The sequence below is a fragment of the Bison bison genome, unplaced genomic scaffold (genome assembly GCF_000754665.1).
Source record: "Bison bison bison isolate TAMUID 2011002044 unplaced genomic scaffold, Bison_UMD1.0 scf7180017864482, whole genome shotgun sequence".
Lineage (NCBI taxonomy): Eukaryota > Metazoa > Chordata > Mammalia > Artiodactyla > Bovidae > Bison > Bison bison.
In genome coordinates, this window is record NW_011495042.1 from 6,034,320 (window position 1) to 6,055,568 (window position 21,249).

The window sequence follows — 21,249 nt, forward strand, 5'->3', positions numbered from 1 at the left end:
CTAGCCACTGTAGCCTTCAAGACAGATGCAAACTCCTGGCCTGATATCCAATGCCTCTTGCCTCCACCCCATGATACACACAGCCCTGGCCTCTTTTCTTGCATGAAAAGCACCTGTGAACTTTTAACAATGCCACACTGCCGCCTAACTTTGGAGACACTACTCCTCTACCCAGAGTTCTTTCCCTCCTTCTTATCTGTATCTATGAAAACAGTATGCACACTCGTGTTACACCTCAAGGCCACCTTGTCTTCCAGGCCACCCCTGACTGCACCAGACCCTGCTGTGCATTTCTGCATGCAGCTCTAGGGCCTAGAAGAATGAACTGAAACGCACTGCTGAAACACCCTCCCCACCATTGTTTCTTTCAGTTCTCACAAAAGCAGTATGAGGCAAGGACGGAGGCTCTGGTGACCCATCTTGTACTGATCAGACACCAAGGCTCAGAGAAGCTGAGTGGTTTTTAGAAAGCTGCACAGCCAGGGTTCAGCAAGACATTAGTACTTGGCTCCTCAGATCCTCATCCCAGTTCTCTGTCTACTTGGCCACACTGACATATAATACGGTACCTGCTTGCGAGCAACTTATAATCTTTTTGAATTGTAAACTTTTCATACAACTACAAAATGTTAAATATTAAGGCAATAACAATACACATCTGGACTGGGGAGCTGGGACCTGGTCAAGCAGAAAGACTTGTGAAAACTACAAAATCCAGAACCCATGGCAGACCAACTGAATCTGGATCTCTGTGGAGCTGTGTCTGGGGTGTGTTAAAAGTTCCATGGGTGATTCTGATATTCAGCCACAATTGAGAACCTCTTCATTGCATAACTAATTGTCCAATGACTGAAATTCCTCATTTCAGTGTGGATTGCCTTTTAATCCAGACAGTGGGTCCTGGAAGAAGAGAGAAATGGGCATGAACTGGAGAGCCACAAAGATAGGAAGTCTGACTAGGGGTTTGAAGGAAGAATGATTTGGATTGGCAGAGCGAGAAGATGTATTTCAGGCCAATGGGGTGGGAAAGGTGAGTCATGTTCAAAGACTTGAATGTTTCTAAACAGAGGTATGGACTACAGGAATTGGTTTATAAGAATGAGAATCCAGTGGCCAATGTAGAGGATGAACAGGAAGGGCATGAGATAGGATGTGTGAGCCCCACCATAAACTCCAAGAGTGATTCTGTCTGTTAACTCTTACCTTGGGTGGATTCTGTGTTCTATGATCTTTCTCTGAATCCCAACCCACGAGCTAATCCCTGTCTCACAGTGCTTACCCTCCTCTACCACATATTATTCCCCTAGACTTCTAAGTTCCTTGAGGGGTATAATCTACCTTTCTATCCCCAAGGTTGATGATTTTAAACAATGGGTGATTTCTGCCCCTCAGAGAACCTCTGGCGCTGTCTGGAGATATTTTTGGTTGTTCTAACTAGGAGAGTGGGTATCACTGGCATCTGGGGTGATACTGATAAATATCCCACAATGCACAGTTATCACAAAGAATTACCCATCTCAAAATGTCAGTGGTTCCAAGGACGAGAAACTCTGCCATAGGTAAAGTGATAAGCACACCTAATTTGCTTTATTAGTAAATTAATGTAATCAGTTGTTATTTAGTACTAGTAATTCAACGTTAACTTATTAGTAAACTTTGAAGAATAGCTTAACAACCAAAAGAATGAAAAAAGGATTTTTGTCTATCAGCTACCTTTAATGCTCAGGTTTTTTTATTTCACAGATAGTAAATTACAAAAACAAACACTGATGAGGACCAAAATAACGTAACTTTTCCTACGGCCATATTAGACATTAAAAATAAAAAAACCATCAACTACTGTAACAGCTAATCCCTAAAATAAAGGACATTTTTAACTATAAAACATAATATTGTTAATAATAAAAATACAATAGGAAGAATATTACTAAGAAAGGTCAGTACAACAGTCTCTGCAGGCAACTGAAAAGTTCACTTCAGCCAACCGTGGGCCACTGCCCATCAACGTGCAGACCTCTGGATGAGATCACAAGCTCCTAGAGGCCATGCTCCTGTCACACAGGCAGCCTCCTGGTTCTTAATGCCCTACCTCTGCTGCCCACCCCTACCTTGTATTCCAGAGAGAGTAAAGTCTCCGTCTTAGAAGTCCAGCTCCACTTGTGGACTACGTAGCCCTTCTGGTCGTTGGTGATACCACCTTCCTCATCCAAGACCAAGACGTATGGGCAGCTAGGAGAGATACATAAATGAGGAGCTGCCTCCAGGCCCCTGAAGGAAGCCCTCATCACTACAGGCTATCAGCAGGCAGGACGCTGAGACTCTGCCCTAGAAGGAAGAACTGTGGACTCTTGCAAGTAGCCCCACTTCCCCCGCCTAACATGGTCTGAGGTCCCTTCACATCTGTTGATGCTACTTGCGGGAGTCTGCTAGGAAGCACAGGTCTGAGGGAGATGGTGGAGACTCAGGCTAAACCCAAGGGAGACAGAAATGGAATGTGTGCCTGCAGCCCAGGAGCTTGAGCATGTAAGATCTCAGGCACCAAAATGGGAAATGGAATACATGTCTCATGAAAGTAAGTCATTCCTTCCAACACAGCTCCTTAAGAGTATCAGACAAAATCCACATTTGGCTGCCAAGAATATGTGCTACCCATGGCCTCTCCTTCACTGTTTCCTAGTATAAAACACTTCTCTTCCCTAAAGAATTCTTCCATGAACCTAGCGGCCATTCCACATCTTAGTGTTCTGGGGGAACACGTGGAGTAGGACTTGGGGAGTTTCCCTTTTGGTGGCTGTGACACGGATCCAGCAAGTAAGGGCCTCAGGGCACCCGAGTCCCTGACGCACCACTTGGGCCCTGCCACGCTGTCTTCCTAGACCTCTGGATGCAGACTGGCCCCTCCTTTCACCAGGGGCTCCTACTTTTTACGTCAGTGCCCCACTTCATCACCCTCAGAGATTCTTCCAGGGGCCAAGACTCCTCCCACCTACTCACCGGGCCTTTAGGTTGTAGTGAACACAGCCCTGGCCTTCAGCATTGAACAGGGCCAGGAAGGAGAAGCTGGGTGTGTCGTTAAAGAGGCAGGTGATGGCTCTCCCTCTGCAGCACGTGGGGATCTGACACATGGCGATGTTTCCAGAGGGATAGCTGGCAGAAATGGTTAAGTAGAAATAACAGAAACTCTCCAGGTTCTGCTCTCAGGTGCCTCATGGAAAGCACAACATTGTAAAGCAACTTTCCTCCAATTAAAATATAAATTAAAAAAAATCCCAATATATGCATAACAGGAGTCCCAAAGATGAAGTAGGGGGACAGAAAGAATGTGTGAAGATATAATGGGTGAAAACTTTTCATGGAAGATATGACTGTGTATGTTCAAGAAACTCAACAAACTCCAAGTACAATAAATTCAAACAGAGCCACACTGAGACACAGTATCATCAAACGGCATAAAGACAAAGACTCTTCAAAGCAGCAAAAGAAGAGACTTGTCATGTACAAAGGATCCTTAATATGATTGGCCAATTTCTCATCAAAGAACAAGGAGGCCAGAGGTACTGGGATGTAATATTTAAAGAGCTGAAAGAAAAAAGCTATCAACCAAGAAGACTTCTATATTGAGTAAAACTATTCTTCAAAATGAAGGAGAAATTTAAATTTTTCATATAAACTAAAGCTGAGGGAGTTAACCACTAGTACACCTGCCCAACAAAAATGATAAAAGGAGTTCTTAAGGCTGAAATGAAAAAACACTTCTTGCTGTTTTTCAGTCACTAAGTCACGACTGACTTTGCAACTCCATGGACTGCAGCACACCAGGTTCCTTGGTCCTCCACTATCTCCCAGAGTTTGCTCAAATTCATGTCCATTAAGTCGGTAATGCTATCTAACCATCTCATCTTCTGCCTCATCTTTCTTTTTTTGCCTTCAATCTTTCCCAGCATCAAGATCTTTTCCAGTGAATTGGCTCTTTGCAACAGGTGGCCAAAGTACTGGAGCTTCAGCATCAGTCCTTCCAATGAATATTCAGGATTCATTTCCTTTAGGGTTGACTGGTTTCATCTCCATGCTGTCCAAGGGACTCTCAAGAGTCTTCTCCAGCACCACAATTTGAAAGCATCAGTTCTTCAGCACTCAGCCTTCTTTTATGGTCCAGCTCTCACATTCATACATGACTACTGGAAAACCCACAGCTTTGACTATATGGAACTTTGTTGGCCAAGAGATGTCTCTGCTTTTTAATATGCTATCTAGGTTGGTCATAGCTTTCCTTCCAAGGAGCGTCTTTTAATTTCATGGCTACAGTCATTGTCTGCAGTGATTCTGGAGCCCAGGAAAATAAAATCTGCCACTGCTTCCACTTTTTCCTCTTCTGTTTGCCATGAAGTGATGGGACCGGATGCCATTATCTTAGTTTTCTGAATGTTGAATGTTAAGCCAGTTTTTTCACTCTCTTCTTTCACCCTCATCAAGAGGCTCTTTACTTCCTCTTCAATTTCTGCCATTAGAGTGGTATCATCTGCATATCTAAGGTTACTGATATTTCTCCTGACAATCTTGATTCCAGCTTGTGATTCATCCAGCCTGGCATTTTCCATGATGAACTCTACATATAAGTTAAATAGGCAGGGTGACAACTTACAGCTTTGTCATACCCCTTCCCCAATTTGGAAGCAGTCCATTGTTCCATGTCCAGTTCTAACTGTTGCTTCTTGACCCAGACACAGGTTTCTCAGAAGAGAGTTAAAGTGGTCTGGTACTCCCATCTTTTCAAGAATTTTCCACAGTTTGCTGTGATCTGCACAGTCAAGGCTATAGTGTACCCAGTGAAGCTGACATAGATGTTTTTCTGGAATTCCCTTGCTTTCTCCATGATCCAATGAATGTTGGAAATTTGATCTCTGATTCCTCTGCCTCTTTGAAATTCAGCTTGTACATCTGGAAGTTCTCGGTTCAGGTACTGTTGAAGCTGAGTTTGAAGGATTTGGAACCTAACGTTGCCAGGATGTGAAAACACACTTGAAAATAACTCAAAGACATACAAAGGAACAAAGAACACTGATAAAGGTAACCACATAAGTAAATATATAATTCAGTGTTATATTATTTTTGGTTTATAAGTATTTTTTCCCATATAATTTGAAAGGACAATTACATAAAATAATAATTGTAAATCTATGTTAATGGCACCAATGTATATATAAAAAGTTAATTTCTGTTAATAACAAAATAAAGGAGGCAGAATGGAGCTGTATAGGAGCAGAGTCTTATATGCTATTGAGCTTACGCTGGTATTTACTCAAACTAATTTGTTGTCAATTGTAATTAATTTCTTGGGGCTATTGTAACTAAGTATCACAAACTGGATGACGTAAACAGCAGAAGTTTATTCTCTCATGGTCTGGAGTCTAGAAATCTGAAATCAAAGCACTGATAGGGCTATGTTCTCAGAGGCTCTGGGGAAGAACACTTCCTTGCCTCTTCCTATTTTTCTGGTGGTTACCAAGAATCTTCAGGATTCCTTTGTTTATAGACGCATCATTCTAACCTTTATCTCCATCATCACATGATCGTTTTCTCGGCGTGTTTGTTTTCTCTTCTTATAGGGACACCAGCAGATGAGGACTCATTCTAATCCAATGTGACTGCATCTTAATAATTATATCCCATTATACCAGGGAACCACTAAGAAAATAACTAGAAAATACGGAAAAAAGAATATCAGAGAGCTATAATTCAGCAATCCCACTCTTGGGTATATATCTGGAGAAAAAATGGTTCGAATGAGCACCCCAGTGTTCACTGCAGTACTGTTTACAACAGCCAAGACATGGAAGCAACCTAAGTGTCCACTGAGAGGTGAATGGATAAAGAAAGAAGTGGTACATATATACAATGGAATAGAACTCAGCCATTAAGAAGAACGAAATAATGCCATTTGTAGCAACACAGATGGACCTGGAGATTATCACACTAAGTGAAGCAAGTCAGAGAAGGACAAATATCATCTGATGTTGCTTATATGAAGAATAAAAAAACGGTACAAATGAACTTATTTACAAAACAGAATACAGTCACAGATGTAGAAAACAAGCTTGTGGTTACCAGGAGGGAAAGGGTGTGGGGGAGATAAACTGGGAGACTGGGACTGACATTTACACACCACTATATAAAGAGTAGATAACTAACAACCTAGTGGGTGGCACAGAGAATTGTTCTCAATACTCTGCCGTGACCAATATGGGAAAAGAATCTTAGAAAAAGTAGATATAGTAAATCAACTATATATCAATTTTTTAAAAGATGAAAAAAATTAAAAAGAGTGGAGATTCACTTCACTGTACAGCAGAAACTACTAACATTGTAAATCAATTATATTCCAATAAATTTTTATAAAATATTTGTACTAAAGGAGAATGATATCAAATCAACAACTGAACCTTCCACTGTAATGAGCTATTACAAGAGCAAAGTAAAACTAAAGCTAGCAGAAGTGGGAAATAATACAAGAAAACAAGGTAGAGAAAAAGACAATGAGAGAACCAGAAACACGCCAAACTGGTTCTCTGAAAAGACCTGTGAAGTTAACAAAGCTCTGGCTAGACCAAGGGGTGGGGAGGTGGAGAGGAAGACTCAGCCCACCAGCTGCACTTGTGTTTTGGCCATTTTGTCACCATAACACAGACGCTGTCCTTCAAGATCACCGGGTCCCACTTCGTCATTTTATAATGGAGAGGAGTAAGTCCCAGAGGGATGCAGTGGCTTGGGCAGGGTCACCAAGAACTGGGCCTAGAATCCAGGCCCCTCGTCCGCTCCTCCCACAGTGGAACTGCACTAATGGCCAGGATGGATGATCACTGGGGTTTGGGTCAAGCACACCAGCGTCAATGGCTCAGGTCTCCAGCAGGAGACCTTCAGGATTCTGCGGCAGGGGAGTGAGTATGGACCCCAAAAGGCTGAGCTGTGTGCGGGCCCCCAAACCCCTGATCTATACGAGTTCACCCGCCCTGGTGGCAGACGCAGGCTTCGTGAACTCTGGGGAACGGTCCCATTCAATGCAGCGTGGAGTCAGAAAAGGGGTCCCATTCAATGCAGTGTAGTCAGAGAGGGGGAGCCCCACGACCCCTGTGAGCAGCAGCTGCCTAAGAAGGAGTGTGCTGGGTTCAACATACAGGGTGCCCTGGAAGCAGGGCTGAGCAGAGGGTGATGAATGCACTCATTTATGGCCAAAGAAACAATAGGACTCCTGTGACAGGCACTGCAGTTCTGAATGCCCCGTTCAGTTGAGAGGAAGCCAAAGAAAATGAGGGGCCACGGCCGGCAGACCTGCTGAGCTGCCTGTTGAGACAGCTCAGACAGCCACCCTCTCTGCCAAAGGTGGTAGACCCTGTATGCTTAGTGGTTTTATTAGTAAAATGAGGTTTCCCCCTGGCTTCCAGAACCCCTGTCCTGCTCTCTGTGGGAGGGAATAATCCTGAAAGGCATAAAAATGGTGCTGGGAAGAGGGCCCCGAATGGAGGTCAGGAGACCCTGGGTCCAGGGCTGGCTCTGCCACCAGTTTCCCCTGTGGCACTGGGTGAGCCCCGCTCTGGGCCTTGGTTTCCCTGTTGCTACAATGAAGGGACAAGAATGAAAAGATTGGTGTTTCTTTGCATCTCTTCCAACTTAGGCTGCAGAGTCTGGAGTCAGCACTCTGCCCTCTGGCCTCAGAGCCTTGCTGACAAACAGGCTGTGCATCTGAGTCCGGTCCAGCTCTAGAGCATGTTGGGGAGAGGGCGACAGGGCCCCCGTAAGGAGATTAGGGTCCAAGGTGCCTTCCTGATACACCGTTTCTCCCCCGCATTGTTCTCCAAAGGGAGCCCTCTCTCACCATCAACACCCAAATTCAAACTCCTTTTCTTCATTTCAGAAGAAAGCAATCATATTCAAGTTGCTACCTCCAAGGTAAAGTGGCACCTTCATTCTATTCATCACCACATATGATACTCGATAGACATTTGTGAAAGAAAAAAGCAATCTGACTCCATTCACTCTAAAATATGCGTAACCCTCAGCATTTACCTGCCAAGGATTTGCATATCAGAAAGCTCAGTTTTCCTCAATCTAGCGTTCTAAAATCCAGGTACACAAACAAGTTGTGGGGGTCTGCAGACCCCCTGCAATCACAGGTCATGTTTTTCCTGCATGTCTGAGTGCATGTTTCTAGGAAGAGGGTCTACACCTTTCATCAGATTCTCAAAGAGAAAATGTGTCCCCCTGTGCCACTCCCACACCCCGAGGCTGGGACCCAGCTGCCCATATGCTCACGAACGCAGACAGACCTCTGCTGCAGAGCAACCTGGGCAGGCACATGCCAGGTGGGTTCTGGGGTGTGGGTTAGACTCCAAATACATGGATCTTGTGGGCAAAGTATTCAAGAACCACAGGGCTCATCTAATGAGCCTGGAACAGAAAGATGAAGACTCTCCCACCTGGACTGGGGTCTCCTATCACCTTGTCTCAGCTAGAGATGTTCTGTGTCTCTAACCTCTTCTTGCTTGGGAGAGACTCGAAGGCAGAGACCATTACTATACCCCCAGCCCAGACTGACACGTGATCATACACAGCTGGTCTTGTTGCATCCTAGTTGACAGGACCTGAACTGGAGGCTTGACTCGCAGGACTTCTTCCTCTGACCTGGACAAATTCTTAATACCCCGAAGCGCTGGTCACCAGGCTTCTCTGATCAACTGAAAAGCCAAAGGAAACCCCGGCTTTTTCAAACCCTGGAGTTCTCCAGGCTGAGCTGCGGGGAGAAAGGCCCGAACAGAAGGATACTAAACGAAGGAGGACCCATCGTAGAAGGAGTAATGCAACTTGATGACCTTCCTGGGCCCCTTCCACTCCAGAGACTGCCGGCCGGAGTGGAGGTGGTGGGCAGGAGGCTGGTGAGGGGCGGGAGCATAAGTCTGAGCACCCGGAGGGTGAGGGTGGTGGGAGCTCTGGGTCTGAGCATCCCCCTTGGAGGTCGACATTAGATGAGGGGGCATCTTTGCCCTGTAGTTGCGTATGATGATGGGGTAGAAGATATTCCTCCCTTTCCACGAGACCCTTTCAGCTTCTCTGCAGGGAAGGAGATCAACATGTCTTCTAGCCACTTGGCTCTCACTCATCAGGGAGGCTCCCTGTAGCTCCTCCCCAGCTCCCAAGACTCCCATCCCATCTCCCTGTCCCCGGAGGACCTTCTCCCACCCCAAGACCTCATCCTCACAGGTAATGCTTTTAGGAAGAACTGAGAAGGGCTGTACCCAGCCTCATTTCCACCTTTTACACAGTGGTGGAGACCCATGGGGTGGGCCTGTGTGCAGAACGGGGTAGGGAGCTGGAGGCTTTGATCCCCTCCCAATCCTGAGGTTACAAAGGAAGACAGTTTCCTTCCGAAATGTCACAGTTATGAGCAAACTGGGTGGCTGCCCTCTACCCAAGCTCTACAGCTGCAGAGACAGTCTCCCGGGAGCTCCAGGACACACATATGCTTAGGTGTGACTATGTTTGAAGTCCTTCATGGGCCTTGTTCCAGGGAACAAGGCAAATGCAGGTTCACCTGCTAGGCCTTGTGACCCACAAAATCATAAATGTCATTAATCACCCACGTAGATATGTTTTGTTTGAGAGGTGTTTCTTTTTTTCCAAAGAGAACATCTAACAAATTGTTAAAAAATAAACATGCTTAACTATAAGAGTGTGTAAATTATAAGAAGCCATGCAAAGGGGTCTGACTGGTGAGGAGGCAAAACACATTGCCCAGGGCCAGGCTCACGGAGCTGGAGGACCTCAGACAATGCTTTAGTACCATGCACTTGGGGTACCCCAGTCTCCTCATCTGCAGAATGAGCATAAACCTACCTTCTTCATAAGGTTACAGCAGGACTAAAAAGGACTATGAACAGTAAAGGACTAGGGATGTGCGTGTGAGGGACGACAATCACCCCTCCACTGTCGCTGGGGGCACCGGGTGGCCAACACTCCCAGGATCCCCCTTCCGCACACACAGGCCATGCCCTCCTTTCCCACCTGCCCCAACCACTGAGGTGCTCACATAATGCGACACATCTCCTGCAGCTTCTCCCGGGCTTCAGGACAAGGGTCGTTCAACTCGATAGCCTCGGAGGCAGAGGTTCCCGCTCCTGCTCCTCGCTGCGGGGATGCCAAAGCATCGTCTGTATTTTTGGGTTTGCCTGTAGCTGGAGACGAAGAGGTTAAGGACAGTTTGAGACAATGGTTTCTCAAGATGCTCCTGTTTACCTGGGAAGAGGGGCTGGGGACAGCAGGAGAGCTGCATCCTTTGAGAGTCAAAATAACTGGGAATCATTTATGCTTCCAGAGACAGGAACTCCCAGCAGGTCTTATGAAACAGGCATCACTCTGTGAGTCAACCGAGTGGGTGTCAGGAACATTCATGCAGGATGGTGAATCCAGCCACGTTTCCCCAAGGGCGGCCTGGTTCTGGATAGGGAGAGGACACCTATTGCCATGGATACAGAAGGGATTCCTTGTGATACTTCTGACTTAAGACAAAAAGTCTCAATTCCAGCTCAAGGAACGGGCTTCAACACTTCTGTGATGCTGGCTTATCTCAGCCTGCAGCAGAGGGCAGAGTGTATGGACTGAGACTTGGAGTGTGATGTTTTGGAGTTTTCTGCGTGTGCTTGTGGTAAAATACACGTAACGAAAACTTAGCACAGAGGCCAGTTCAGAGGTATCAGGTACATCCACGGTGTTGTGCAACTGTTACCATCATCTATTCCCATAACTCTTTACATTTTGTAAAACTGAAACTGCAGCAATAACTCCCCATTCTCCCCTCAGCCCTGGCAACTGCCAGTCTAACTTTCTATCTTTATGACTGACTACTCTAAGTACCTTGTATAAGTGGAGTCATACAGTATTTGTCCTTTTTGTGACTGGTATATTTCATGTGGTATAATGTCCTCAAGGTTCACTGATATTGCAACAATACTGCAGAATTCCCTTCCTTTTCAAGGCTGAACAATATTCCATAGGTACAAACCAAATTTTATCTTTTTACCACACCATGTGGCATGTGGATCTTAGTTCCCCAACCAACCAGGGATCGAACTCATGCCCCCTCCCTGGAAGCATGGCATCTTAACCACTGGATCTCCAGGGATGACCCATGACCAACTATTCTTTATCCATCATTTACTGATGGACAGTTGAGTTCCACCCGTGTTTTAGCTACTGTGAATAAAGCTGCTATGAACACTTGTAGAAACATCTCTTTGAGACCCTGCTTCTAATTCTTTTGGGTATTGCTGAGAATTGAAGTCACTGGATTATATGGTAATCCCATGTTTAATTTTTGAGGAACTGCCGTACTGTTTTCCACAGTAAACCTGGATGTACCATTTTACATTCCTACCAACAGTGCACAAGGGTTCCAATATCTCTACATTTTCATCAGCACTTGTTTTCTGGTTTTTGACAGTAATCATCCTACTGGGGGTGAGGTAGTATCTCATTGTAGTTTTGATATCCATTCTCCCCATAGTTAGTGATGTTGAGCCTCTTTTAATATGTCTATGGGCCACCTATACCTTCTTTTGAGAAATGTCTATTCAAGTCCTTTGCCCATTTTTGAATCAGGTTTTTTTGTTCTTAAGTTTTAGAAGCTCTCTATATATTCTGGATATTACTCCCTCATCAGACATGATTTGCAATTATTCCCTGCCATTCTGTGGACTCTCTTCTTGTCAATAGTGTCTTCTGATGCACAAAATTTAAAAAATGCATGAAATGCAGTATGTCTATGTTTCTCTTTCTTGGCCAGTGCCTCTGGTGACATATCCAAAGGAATGAGTCATTGGATCATGGATTGGATTATGGATTCACTGAATCATGAATCACTGTGAAATCCAATGTCATAATGTTTTTGTCTCATTTTCTTCTAAGTGTTTTACTGTTTTAGGTCTTACATTTAAGTCCTTGATCCATTTTGAGTTAATTTTTATATATGGTGTTAGGTAAGGGTCCAATTTCATTCTCTTGCATGTGGATATCCAGTTTTCCCATCATCATTTGTTGAAAAGACTCTTTTCCCCATTGAATGGTCTTGGAACCCTGTCAAAAATCATTTGCTCATATATGTTAACATTTATTTCTGGGTTCTCTACTCCATTTCACCGGTTAATACGTTTGTCATGGTGACAATATTGCACTATTTTGATGAGTGCAGCTTTGCAGTAAGTTTTGCAATTTTGTGAGTCCTCCAGTTTTACTGTCCTTTTTAAAATATTTATTTGCTTTTACTTATTTATGTGGCTGTACTGGGTCTTAGCTGTGGCCTGCAGGATCTTTGGTCTTTGTTGCAGCATGCACCATCTTCCAGTTGCAACATGTGGGATCCACTTCCCTGATGAGGGACTGAACTCAGGTCCCTGCATTGGCAGGACAGAGTCTTGGCCACTGGACCACTAGGGAAGTCAGTCCCCTGTCGCTCTTTTTCAAGATTTTTTTGACTACCCGGTGGTCTCTTGAGATTTCTTATAACTTTTAGGATGAGTTTTTCTATTTCTTCAAAAAAACATCTTTAGGGGACATCCTTAGTGGTCCAGTGGTTAAGAATCTGTGTGCCAATGCAGGGAACATGGGTTCTATCCCTGGTCAAGAAAGATTACATGTGTCATGGAGCAACTAAGCCCATGTGTCACAACTGCTGAGCCTGCATTCTGGAGCGGTGAGCTGACACTGCTGAGCCTGTGCGCCCGGGAGCCGCCGCAACAAGAGAGGCCACTGCAACGAGAAGTCAGCGCACTGCGACGAGGGGGGCCTCCACTCGCTACAACCAGAGAGTCTATCAGCAGCGAAGACCCAGGGCAGCCGAAATCAATCAATTATTAAAAAAACATCTTTGGCATTTTGATAGTGATTATATCGAGCCTTAGACTACTTGGGGAAGTACTGACATTTTAACAATGTCAAATCTTCCAATTCATGAACATGGAATGTGTTTCCATTTATGTCTTCTTTAATTTCCTTAACCAATGGTTTATAGTTTTCATTGCACAAGTTTTTCACCTCTTTTGTTAATTCCTAAGTGTTTGACTCTTCTTGTTACTATTGTAAATGGGACTGTTTTCATAATTTCAATCGTTTACTGTTCATGTATAGAAATAAAGCCGACTTTTGTGTTGACTTTGTAGCCCGCTACTTTGCTAAATTCATTTATTAGTTCTAACAGCTTCCTTTGTGTAGAATATTTAGGGTTTTCTCCATATAAGAAAAGCTATGACAAACCTGGACAGCGTATTTTAAAAGAGACATTACTCTGCCAACAAAAGTCCATCTAGTCAAAGCTATGGTTTTTCCAGTCATCATGTCTGGATGTGAGAGTTGGACCATAAACAAGGCTGAGCACTGGAGAATGGATGCTTTTGAAGTGTGGTGTTGGAGAAGACTCTTGAGAGCCCCTTGGACTGCAAGGAGATCCAACCAGTCAATCCTAAAGGAAATCAATCCTGAATATTCATTGGAAGGACTAATGCTGACGGTGAAATTCAAATACTTTGGCCACCTGATGTGAAGAGCCGATTCATTAGAAAAGAACCTGATGTTGGGAAAGACAGAAAGCAGGAGGATGACAGAGGATGAGATGGTTGGATAGCATCATGGACTCAATGGAGATGAGTTTGAGCAAGCTCTGGGAGACGGTGAAGGACAGGGACATCTGGCACACTGCAGTCCATGGGGTCGCAAAGAGCTGGAGATGACTGAGCGACTGAACAACAACCATATAAGATCATATCATCTGCAAACAGGTACTTTTAAGTCTTTCTTTTCAATCTGAATGCCTTTTATTTTTCTTGCTTAACTGCTCTGGCTAGAACTCCTTGTGATATGTTGAATAGAGGTGAAAGCAGACATCCTTGCTTCATATCTGAACAGAGTGGAAAAGCTTGCATCTTCTACCACTGAATACGATGTCCACTGTGCAGTTTTCATGTATGACTTGTATAAAGTGGAAGGAGTTTCCTTCTATTTCTAGTCTGTTGAGTGCTTTTTTTTATCATAAGAAGAAGTTAAGTTTTGTCAAATGCTTTTTCTGCATCAACTGAGAAGATCATGTGGATTTTTATCCCTTCATTCTGTTAAATGTGATACATTACAATGATTGAGTTTTATCTGTTAAATCATGCTTGCCTTCCAGGAATAAATCCTGCTTGGTATCATGTTATATAATCCTTTTAATATGCTGCCAAATTCTGTTTGCTAATATTTTGCTAAGGATTTTGACATCAACGTTCATCAGGTATACTGGTTTCTTGTAGTTTTCTTATAGTGTCTTTGGCTCTGATATCAGGGCAATACTGGCCTCATGGAATGAGTTGGGAAGCGTCCCTCTTCAATTTGGGGGAAAAATTTTAGAGTGATTGGCATTAGTTCTTCCTTGAATCTTTCATAGAATTCACTGCTGAAATTTTACACTTTCCCATGTGTTACCTTTATGGATCTTTCTTTCTCCCTGAGTTTGTGGCTCTGTCTAGTGCCCTTCATTTCACTCCCTTGAAGGCTCTGTTCATTTTTCTTCAATCTTTTTCTTTCTGTTCTTCAAACTCAGTAATTTCCATTGTCCTGTCTTTGAGTTCACGGATTTTCTTCTGTATGCTGAAATCTGTAGTGGCAATATTTTATGCTTATTTCATTTAAGTGTTAGGTGGCATGAGGATATGATGATGTAAAACTGTGGAGGGGATCATCCGTGGCTGAATTTCCAGAAACATCTATTCAGATCCTACGTGCTTCTGAGCCTCTGCTGCCCACTCAGCTGGAGCCATATGCTCCCCTTTGATATATGCAGGATCATCTTCACTTTGGTCTCAAAAACAAAATGAGACTTCAGGCAAGGGGCACTGCTTAGGCTCCACCTGAGCCATGGAAGCTTCAGAATGGCGTCTTCCTCACTGTTAGCCAAGACTTGAGGTTTCTGGTTGGTGCCTGGGTAGCATCTCTGGTACCTGCCACCTTCAGTGGTTTGCAGTCCCTTCCCTGACTCCTCCAGCCACCAGACCAGAGGGCCAGCTACCTGCTGCTAACCTCCTAGAACACCTTCTGGCCTGAGTACTCATTTCTGGCTTGCCCCTGGTTGGTTTGGATCCCAAAGTATGACAACCAGGAACAACTGTTGACAGACTTCTCAGAGTTCTCTGCCTGAAAAGCTGGGCTGTGCTCCAGAAACAGCTGTTGTCCACTCAGAGAGTAGGTGCAACTCCCTTTCTCGTCTGTGTGAGCCTAGAATGGCAAAGAGGGCCAGCTGGCACGGTGTGACAGCATGAGTGCGAGGGGCAGGTAGCAGAGGCTCCAGACCCAAAGTGACTTAAAAGCACAATGACTCTACAATATGTTCTTTAAAAAAAATTTTTTTTTAAATTTGGCTGTGAGATCTTTTCAGTTAGTTCAGTTCAGTCGTTCAGTCATGTCTGATTCTTTGTGACCCCATGGATTGCAGCATGCCAGGCTTCCCTGTCCATCACCAATGCCTGAAGCCTGCTAAAACTCATGTCCATTGAGTCAGTGATGCCATCCAACCATCTCATCCTCTGTCGTCCCCTTCTCTTCCTGCCTTCAATCTTTCCCAGCATCAGTATTTTTTTTAGTGAGTCAGTTCTTCACATCAGGTAGCCAAAGAATTGGAGCTTCAGCATCAGTCCTTCCAATGAATATTCAGGACGATTTCCTTTAGAATTAACTGGTTTGATCTCCTTGCAGTCCAAGGGACTCTCAAGAGTCTTCCCCAACACCACAGTTCAAAAGCATCAATTTTTCAGTGCTCAGCTTTCTTTACAGTTTGACTCTCACATCCACACATGACAACTGGAAAAACCATAATTTGACTAGATAGATCTTTGTTGGCAAAGTAATGTCTCTGCTTTTTAATATGTTGTCTATGTTGGTCATAGCTTTTCTTCCAAGGAGCAAGTGACTTTTAATTTCATGGCTGCAGTCACCATCTACAGTGATTTTGGAGCCCAAGAAAATAAAGTCTCTCATTGTTTCCATTGTTTCCCCATCTATTTGCCATGAAGTGATGGGACCAGATGCCATGATCTTGGTTTTCTGAATGTTGACTTTAAAGCCAGCTTTTCCACTCTCCTCTTTCACTTTCATCAAGAGGCTCCTCAGTTCCTCTTTGCTTTCTGCCATAAGGGTGGTATAATCTGCGTATCAGAAGTTATTAATATTTATCCTGGCAATCTTGATTCCAGCTTGTGCTTCATCCAGCCCATCATTTCCCACGAAATGATGGGCTACTTATATGTACTCTACATATAAGTTAAACAAGCAAGGTGACAATATACAACCTTGACGTACTCTTTTCCCAAATTGGAACCAGTCCGTTGTTCCATGTCCGGTTCTAACTGTTGCTTCTTGACCTGCACAGAGATTTCTTAGGAGGCAGGGAAGGTGGTCTGGTATTCCCATCCCTTTTAAGAATTTTCCACAGTTTGTTGTGATCCACACAGTCAAAGGCTTTGGTATAGTCAGTGAAGCAGAAGTAGGTGTTTTTCTGGTATTCTCTTGCTTTTTTATGATCCAATGGATATTGGCAATTTGATCTCTGGTTCCTCTTCCTTTTCTAAATCCAGTTTGAACATCTGGAAGTTCTTGGTTTACATACTGTTGAAGCCTCGTTTGGAGGATTTTGAGCATTACTTTGCTAGCATGTGAGATGAGTGCAATTATGCGTAGTCTGAACATTCTTTGGCATTGCTCTTCTTTGGGACTGGAATGAAAATTGACCTTTTCCAGTCCTGTGGCCATTGCTGAGTTTTCCAAATTTGCTGGCATATTGAGTGCAGCACTTTCATAGCATCATCTTTTAGGACTTAAAATAGCTCAACTGGAATTCCATCACCTCCACTAGCTTTGTTCGTAGTGATGCTTCCTAAGGCCCACCTGACTTCGTATTCCAGGATGTCTGGCTCTAGGTGAGTGATTACACCATCATGGTTATCTGGGTCGTTAAAATCTTTTTTGCAGAGTTCTTTCGTGTATTCTTGCCACCTTTTCTTAATTATCTTCTGCTTTTGTTAGGTCCATACCATTTCTGTCCTTTATTGTGCCCATCTTTGTATGAAATATTCCCTTGGTATCTCTAATTTTCTTGAAGAGATCTCGAGTCTTTCCCATTCTATTGTTTTCCTCTATTTCTTTGCACTGATCACTGACGAAGGCTTTCTTATATCTCCTTGCTATTCTTTGGAACTCTGCATTCAGATGGGTATAGCTTTCCTTTTCTCTTTTGCCTTTCACTTCTCTTCTTTTCTCAGCTATTTGTAAGTTCTCCTCAGACAACCATTTTGCCTTTTTGCATTTCTTTTTCTAGGGGATGGTCTTGATCACTGTCTCTTGTACAACATCACGAACCTCTGTCCAAATAGTTCTTCAGGCACTCTGTCTATGAGATCTAATCTCTTGAATCTATTTGTCACTTCCACTGTATAATCGTAAGGGATTTGATTTAGGTCATATCGAATGGCCTAGTGGTTTTCCCTACTTTCTTCAATAAGGAGTTCACAATCTGAGCCATAGTCAGTTCCCAGTCTTGTTTTTGCTGACTGTATAGAGCTTCTCCATCTTCAGCTGCAAAGAATATAATCAATCTGATTTCAGTATTGACCATCTGGTGATGTCCATGTGTAGAGTCATCTCTTGTGTTGTTGGAAGAGGGTGTTTGCTATGACCAGTGCGTTCTCTTGGCAAAACACTGTTAGCCTTTGCCCTGCTTCATTTGGTACTCCAAGGCCAAACTTGCCTGTTACTCCAGGTATCCCTTGACTTCCTACTTTTGCATTACAGTCCCCTATGATGAAAAGGCCATCTTTTTTTGCTGTTAGTTCTAGAAGGTCTTGTAGGTCTTCATAGAACTGTTCAACTTCAGCTTCTTTGGCATTAGTAGGATCTTTTCCTTGCAGCATATGAACGCTTATTTGCGGAGTGTGGGATCTAGTTCCCTGCTAGGGATTGAACCCAGGCCTCCAGCACTGGGAGCATGGAGTCTTAGCTATGGGACCACCAGCAATATGTTCCTTAAGATAGAGCACTTTAGAGTGAACATGGGTATAATTAATAGTTATGTCAGGACAACAGCACAAAATGGGACTTAAGTGGATAAACGAGGACACGTGGTTACTTATAAACTATTAGGGAAGGTTAACCACCAATCCTAGCACTCATGTGAGAATAATTTCTGAACGACATCAGGAACCTATAACAAATGCAGCATTGTTGAACATACATCCTAGCGAGAGTGATGCAATATCATAGGGTGATCACATCTTCAGGTGGCAGAGGAAAACAGCCACACCGACAAAGAGATCAACAGACATATGGAACTTCTGTTTTGAAATAACCTTACAAAAGGCATCACCCTTGAACTGAAGTCATTAGGGAGAAAAATCATGAATTCAGTAAGGGTCCTGAGGAGACTCTGTTTCCCCTCAAAATAACTGCACTGATGTAAGGCCAGCTCAGGAGGAGATAGGATAAACCAGGAGAATATAAAGTGGGACACTGGAAGTGATGCTCAGAGCAGGAGAAAATGCATCAACGTGGGTAAAGGAACAGGGGGAACAAGAAGCTGAGGATGTCAGCTCCAGCAAGGAAGGTGTTCTTCGTCTTAGAATCCACACGTGCAGCCCTGGCATTCAGAAGAGTGGCTGACAACTAGCAATTGTTCAACAAACATCTGTTCACTGATGGAAAAATTGAGAGGATTAGCTTGATATGAAGAGTGAGGCCTGGAGGAAGGCAAAACTCATGACCATCCGAGGTAGGCTCAGGAATACAATCCAAGCTTCTCAACTTCCAGCCTGACCCCCAGGGTCTGCGGGAATCACTAGACAGTCTTTGAGCTTCCCAACCTTCCATGCGTCCTCTGTGAACACAGTTCCTCCCCTACCCCACCACTCTGCCATCACAGCCCGGGGGCCCTTGGAAGATCCAAAGGGAGAGGAGTTCCTTCTCTGCCCTCTCCAGCCCCAACTCATCCCTCCTCTAAGCTCTGATTGCATGGTCAGTGCTACACTCTATGGTCTCACCTGCCACCAGTTCTTTCTTTTAAGCTCTTCCTTCTGCTCTGTCTTCTGCAATAGAATAGCAGCAGCCTCTGTGTCTGTTTTCTGCCCACATAAACTGGCCCAGTTGGGAACTCACGCTAACGTCTGGTATCCAAATACATCTGTTCGTGTATCGGTTCCCCTACCTTCTGAGTGAGTACACAAGTCTCTAGGCAGAGATGGCGAGTATGGGATAACGTGGTAGGTGGAAGATGTGGGTTTGGTAGGGGCGCTGCCCCAGGTAAGAGGAACTGCATTAACAGAAGTGGAGGGCTTGTAAACATTCAAACAATGAGACTCCAGGGTGGAGGGACTGGGTTGAGATATGTCACCTTGTGTGGCACACAATCTGTTAACAGCTGCTGGGTCTCCAGCCAGGGCAGCTACCTATCCTTCCTATCAGAAAACCAAACCATCTCATCAGCCCCACAGGATATCTTCTATCCACCTCCCACCCCACCCCCACCACCAAAGATATGGGGGTGGGGATCACGGTTACCTGTTTTCTTCTTGAATTCCCTTCCGGTTGAGAGGGAAAAGCTCAGACAGCCAGTAGAGGCCTCGTAGACAAGCTGATAAGGTGAGTTCACGCCCATGGCTGGGATATTCGTAAAGGAATCTGGAGTGGAACAGAAAGGGATGCTGATTACAGTTTTTTAATTTTTTTAACCAAGAGTACAATAATGAACTTTCTGTCCTAGTCATATGGTAGGCCAGATATTCTGAAGTGCCCTGTTGTTACAAAACCACCAAATTCTGGAAGAAAAAGATTTTTATTGCTGGAGAAGGCTCAGAATGATTAAGAGAAATCTTTAAAAGTCTCCTCTACAGTGTCCCCTCTGCCTAGCCCCCAATATCTCTCAAGAATGAAATGACATCAGAGCAGAAAAGAGGAGGCAGGCACAAAAGGTGACGTTACTCTAAGGATAAATGCAGATACAACTGCTACACTAGGTCAAGGGACTAAACACAGGGCTAGCTAGAAGAGAATTTAGAGTTATCTCTTCCCCTCCTCCAAGCCGCAGAAACCAGATGCTTCTGCAACAAGAGATCAGTCTCCTGAGGGATCACACTGTCATGTACGAAATCACTTGATAGTAAGCCACTTAAGAATTAAAATCTAGCACCCCTTTCCTTGTGGAAAATCTTGGTCACTCTTCCACAAACTTCATCAAATCATTTGCTTATTCTTCCCCCAAATACAGTCATTTCACATGCTGGGCATGAAATTGTTGGGAAATGTCAAGCAATTCATCACAGCTCATTCAAATTCATAAAGAAAATGGCAAACATGACCTTCTAAATAGACAAAACCTGTACCCAGAGACTGCACATTGAATGATACAAACCAAAGACAATCACCTTCACTGGTAACCCAAAGCCGGAAATTAGGACCACATGAAAAGAACTGAGAAAGATGGAATAAAACCAGTCAGTCCTACTGGTGCAGAGAAAATTCACCAAGAAAGCAGTATTTAACAAGAACTATATACATCCTGAGACCTTCTGCCCAGAAATCCTCTCTCCTGGGAGAGTAATCTTAATACTTAATCCAACACAACAGTGATAAGAACCAATATGCATGAAGTTGCATATTACAATGCATATTATACTAATAGCAAGAAACCTGGAAACCTAAGCATTCCGTTAATCATGGAACATGAGCATCAGAACTCTACACTCACTTAGAATGACAACTGTAAAGGTATAGGCATGTTGGAATACACTGTGTCTGTTAAGTAAAGGAAACTGAAAAATAAAAAAATTATAGTATCCTTCGAAAAATATGTATACATACACAAACACACACAGAGAGAAAAACCACAAAGGGAACTGCAAAAGTAAAAAATAGCTATTACATAAAAGTGGCAAGACTATGTTTTCTTTTTGCTGTTTTATTTCATAATATGGCCATCAACTAAAAATCAAGGAGCAGTCCAGTTTTCTTTCCTGACATGTCAGGACTAGACAGGAGAAAAGACAGGAAGTAATTTTATTACTAAGGAAATGCTGCCTTAGCAATGGGTATACTCTAGTTACAGCATTCGAGGAATGCCACTCCAGACTCAGTTACATATTGGGTCTACCTCAGCCATCAGAGGGAACAGAAAAGCAGAACTCATCCAAAACAAAT

General features: G+C 43.8%; 1 protein-coding gene across 1 annotated transcript in view; it reads right to left on the bottom strand.

Moving 5' to 3' along the window:
• The window catches only part of LOC105004792 (chromosome unknown open reading frame, human C3orf20), a 51,917-nt gene that overhangs the window by 25,794 nt on the left and 4,874 nt on the right, over positions 1-21,249 (bottom strand). The window contains exons 4-8 of the mRNA XM_010862521.1: positions 19,615-19,734; positions 10,079-10,217; positions 8,818-9,102; positions 2,995-3,147; positions 2,109-2,229 (exon numbers count right to left, since the gene is read on the bottom strand). Coding sequence (XP_010860823.1) covers positions 2,109-2,229; positions 2,995-3,147; positions 8,818-9,102; positions 10,079-10,217; positions 19,615-19,734 — 818 coding nt within the window. The remainder of the gene's footprint in view (positions 1-2,108; positions 2,230-2,994; positions 3,148-8,817; positions 9,103-10,078; positions 10,218-19,614; positions 19,735-21,249) is intronic.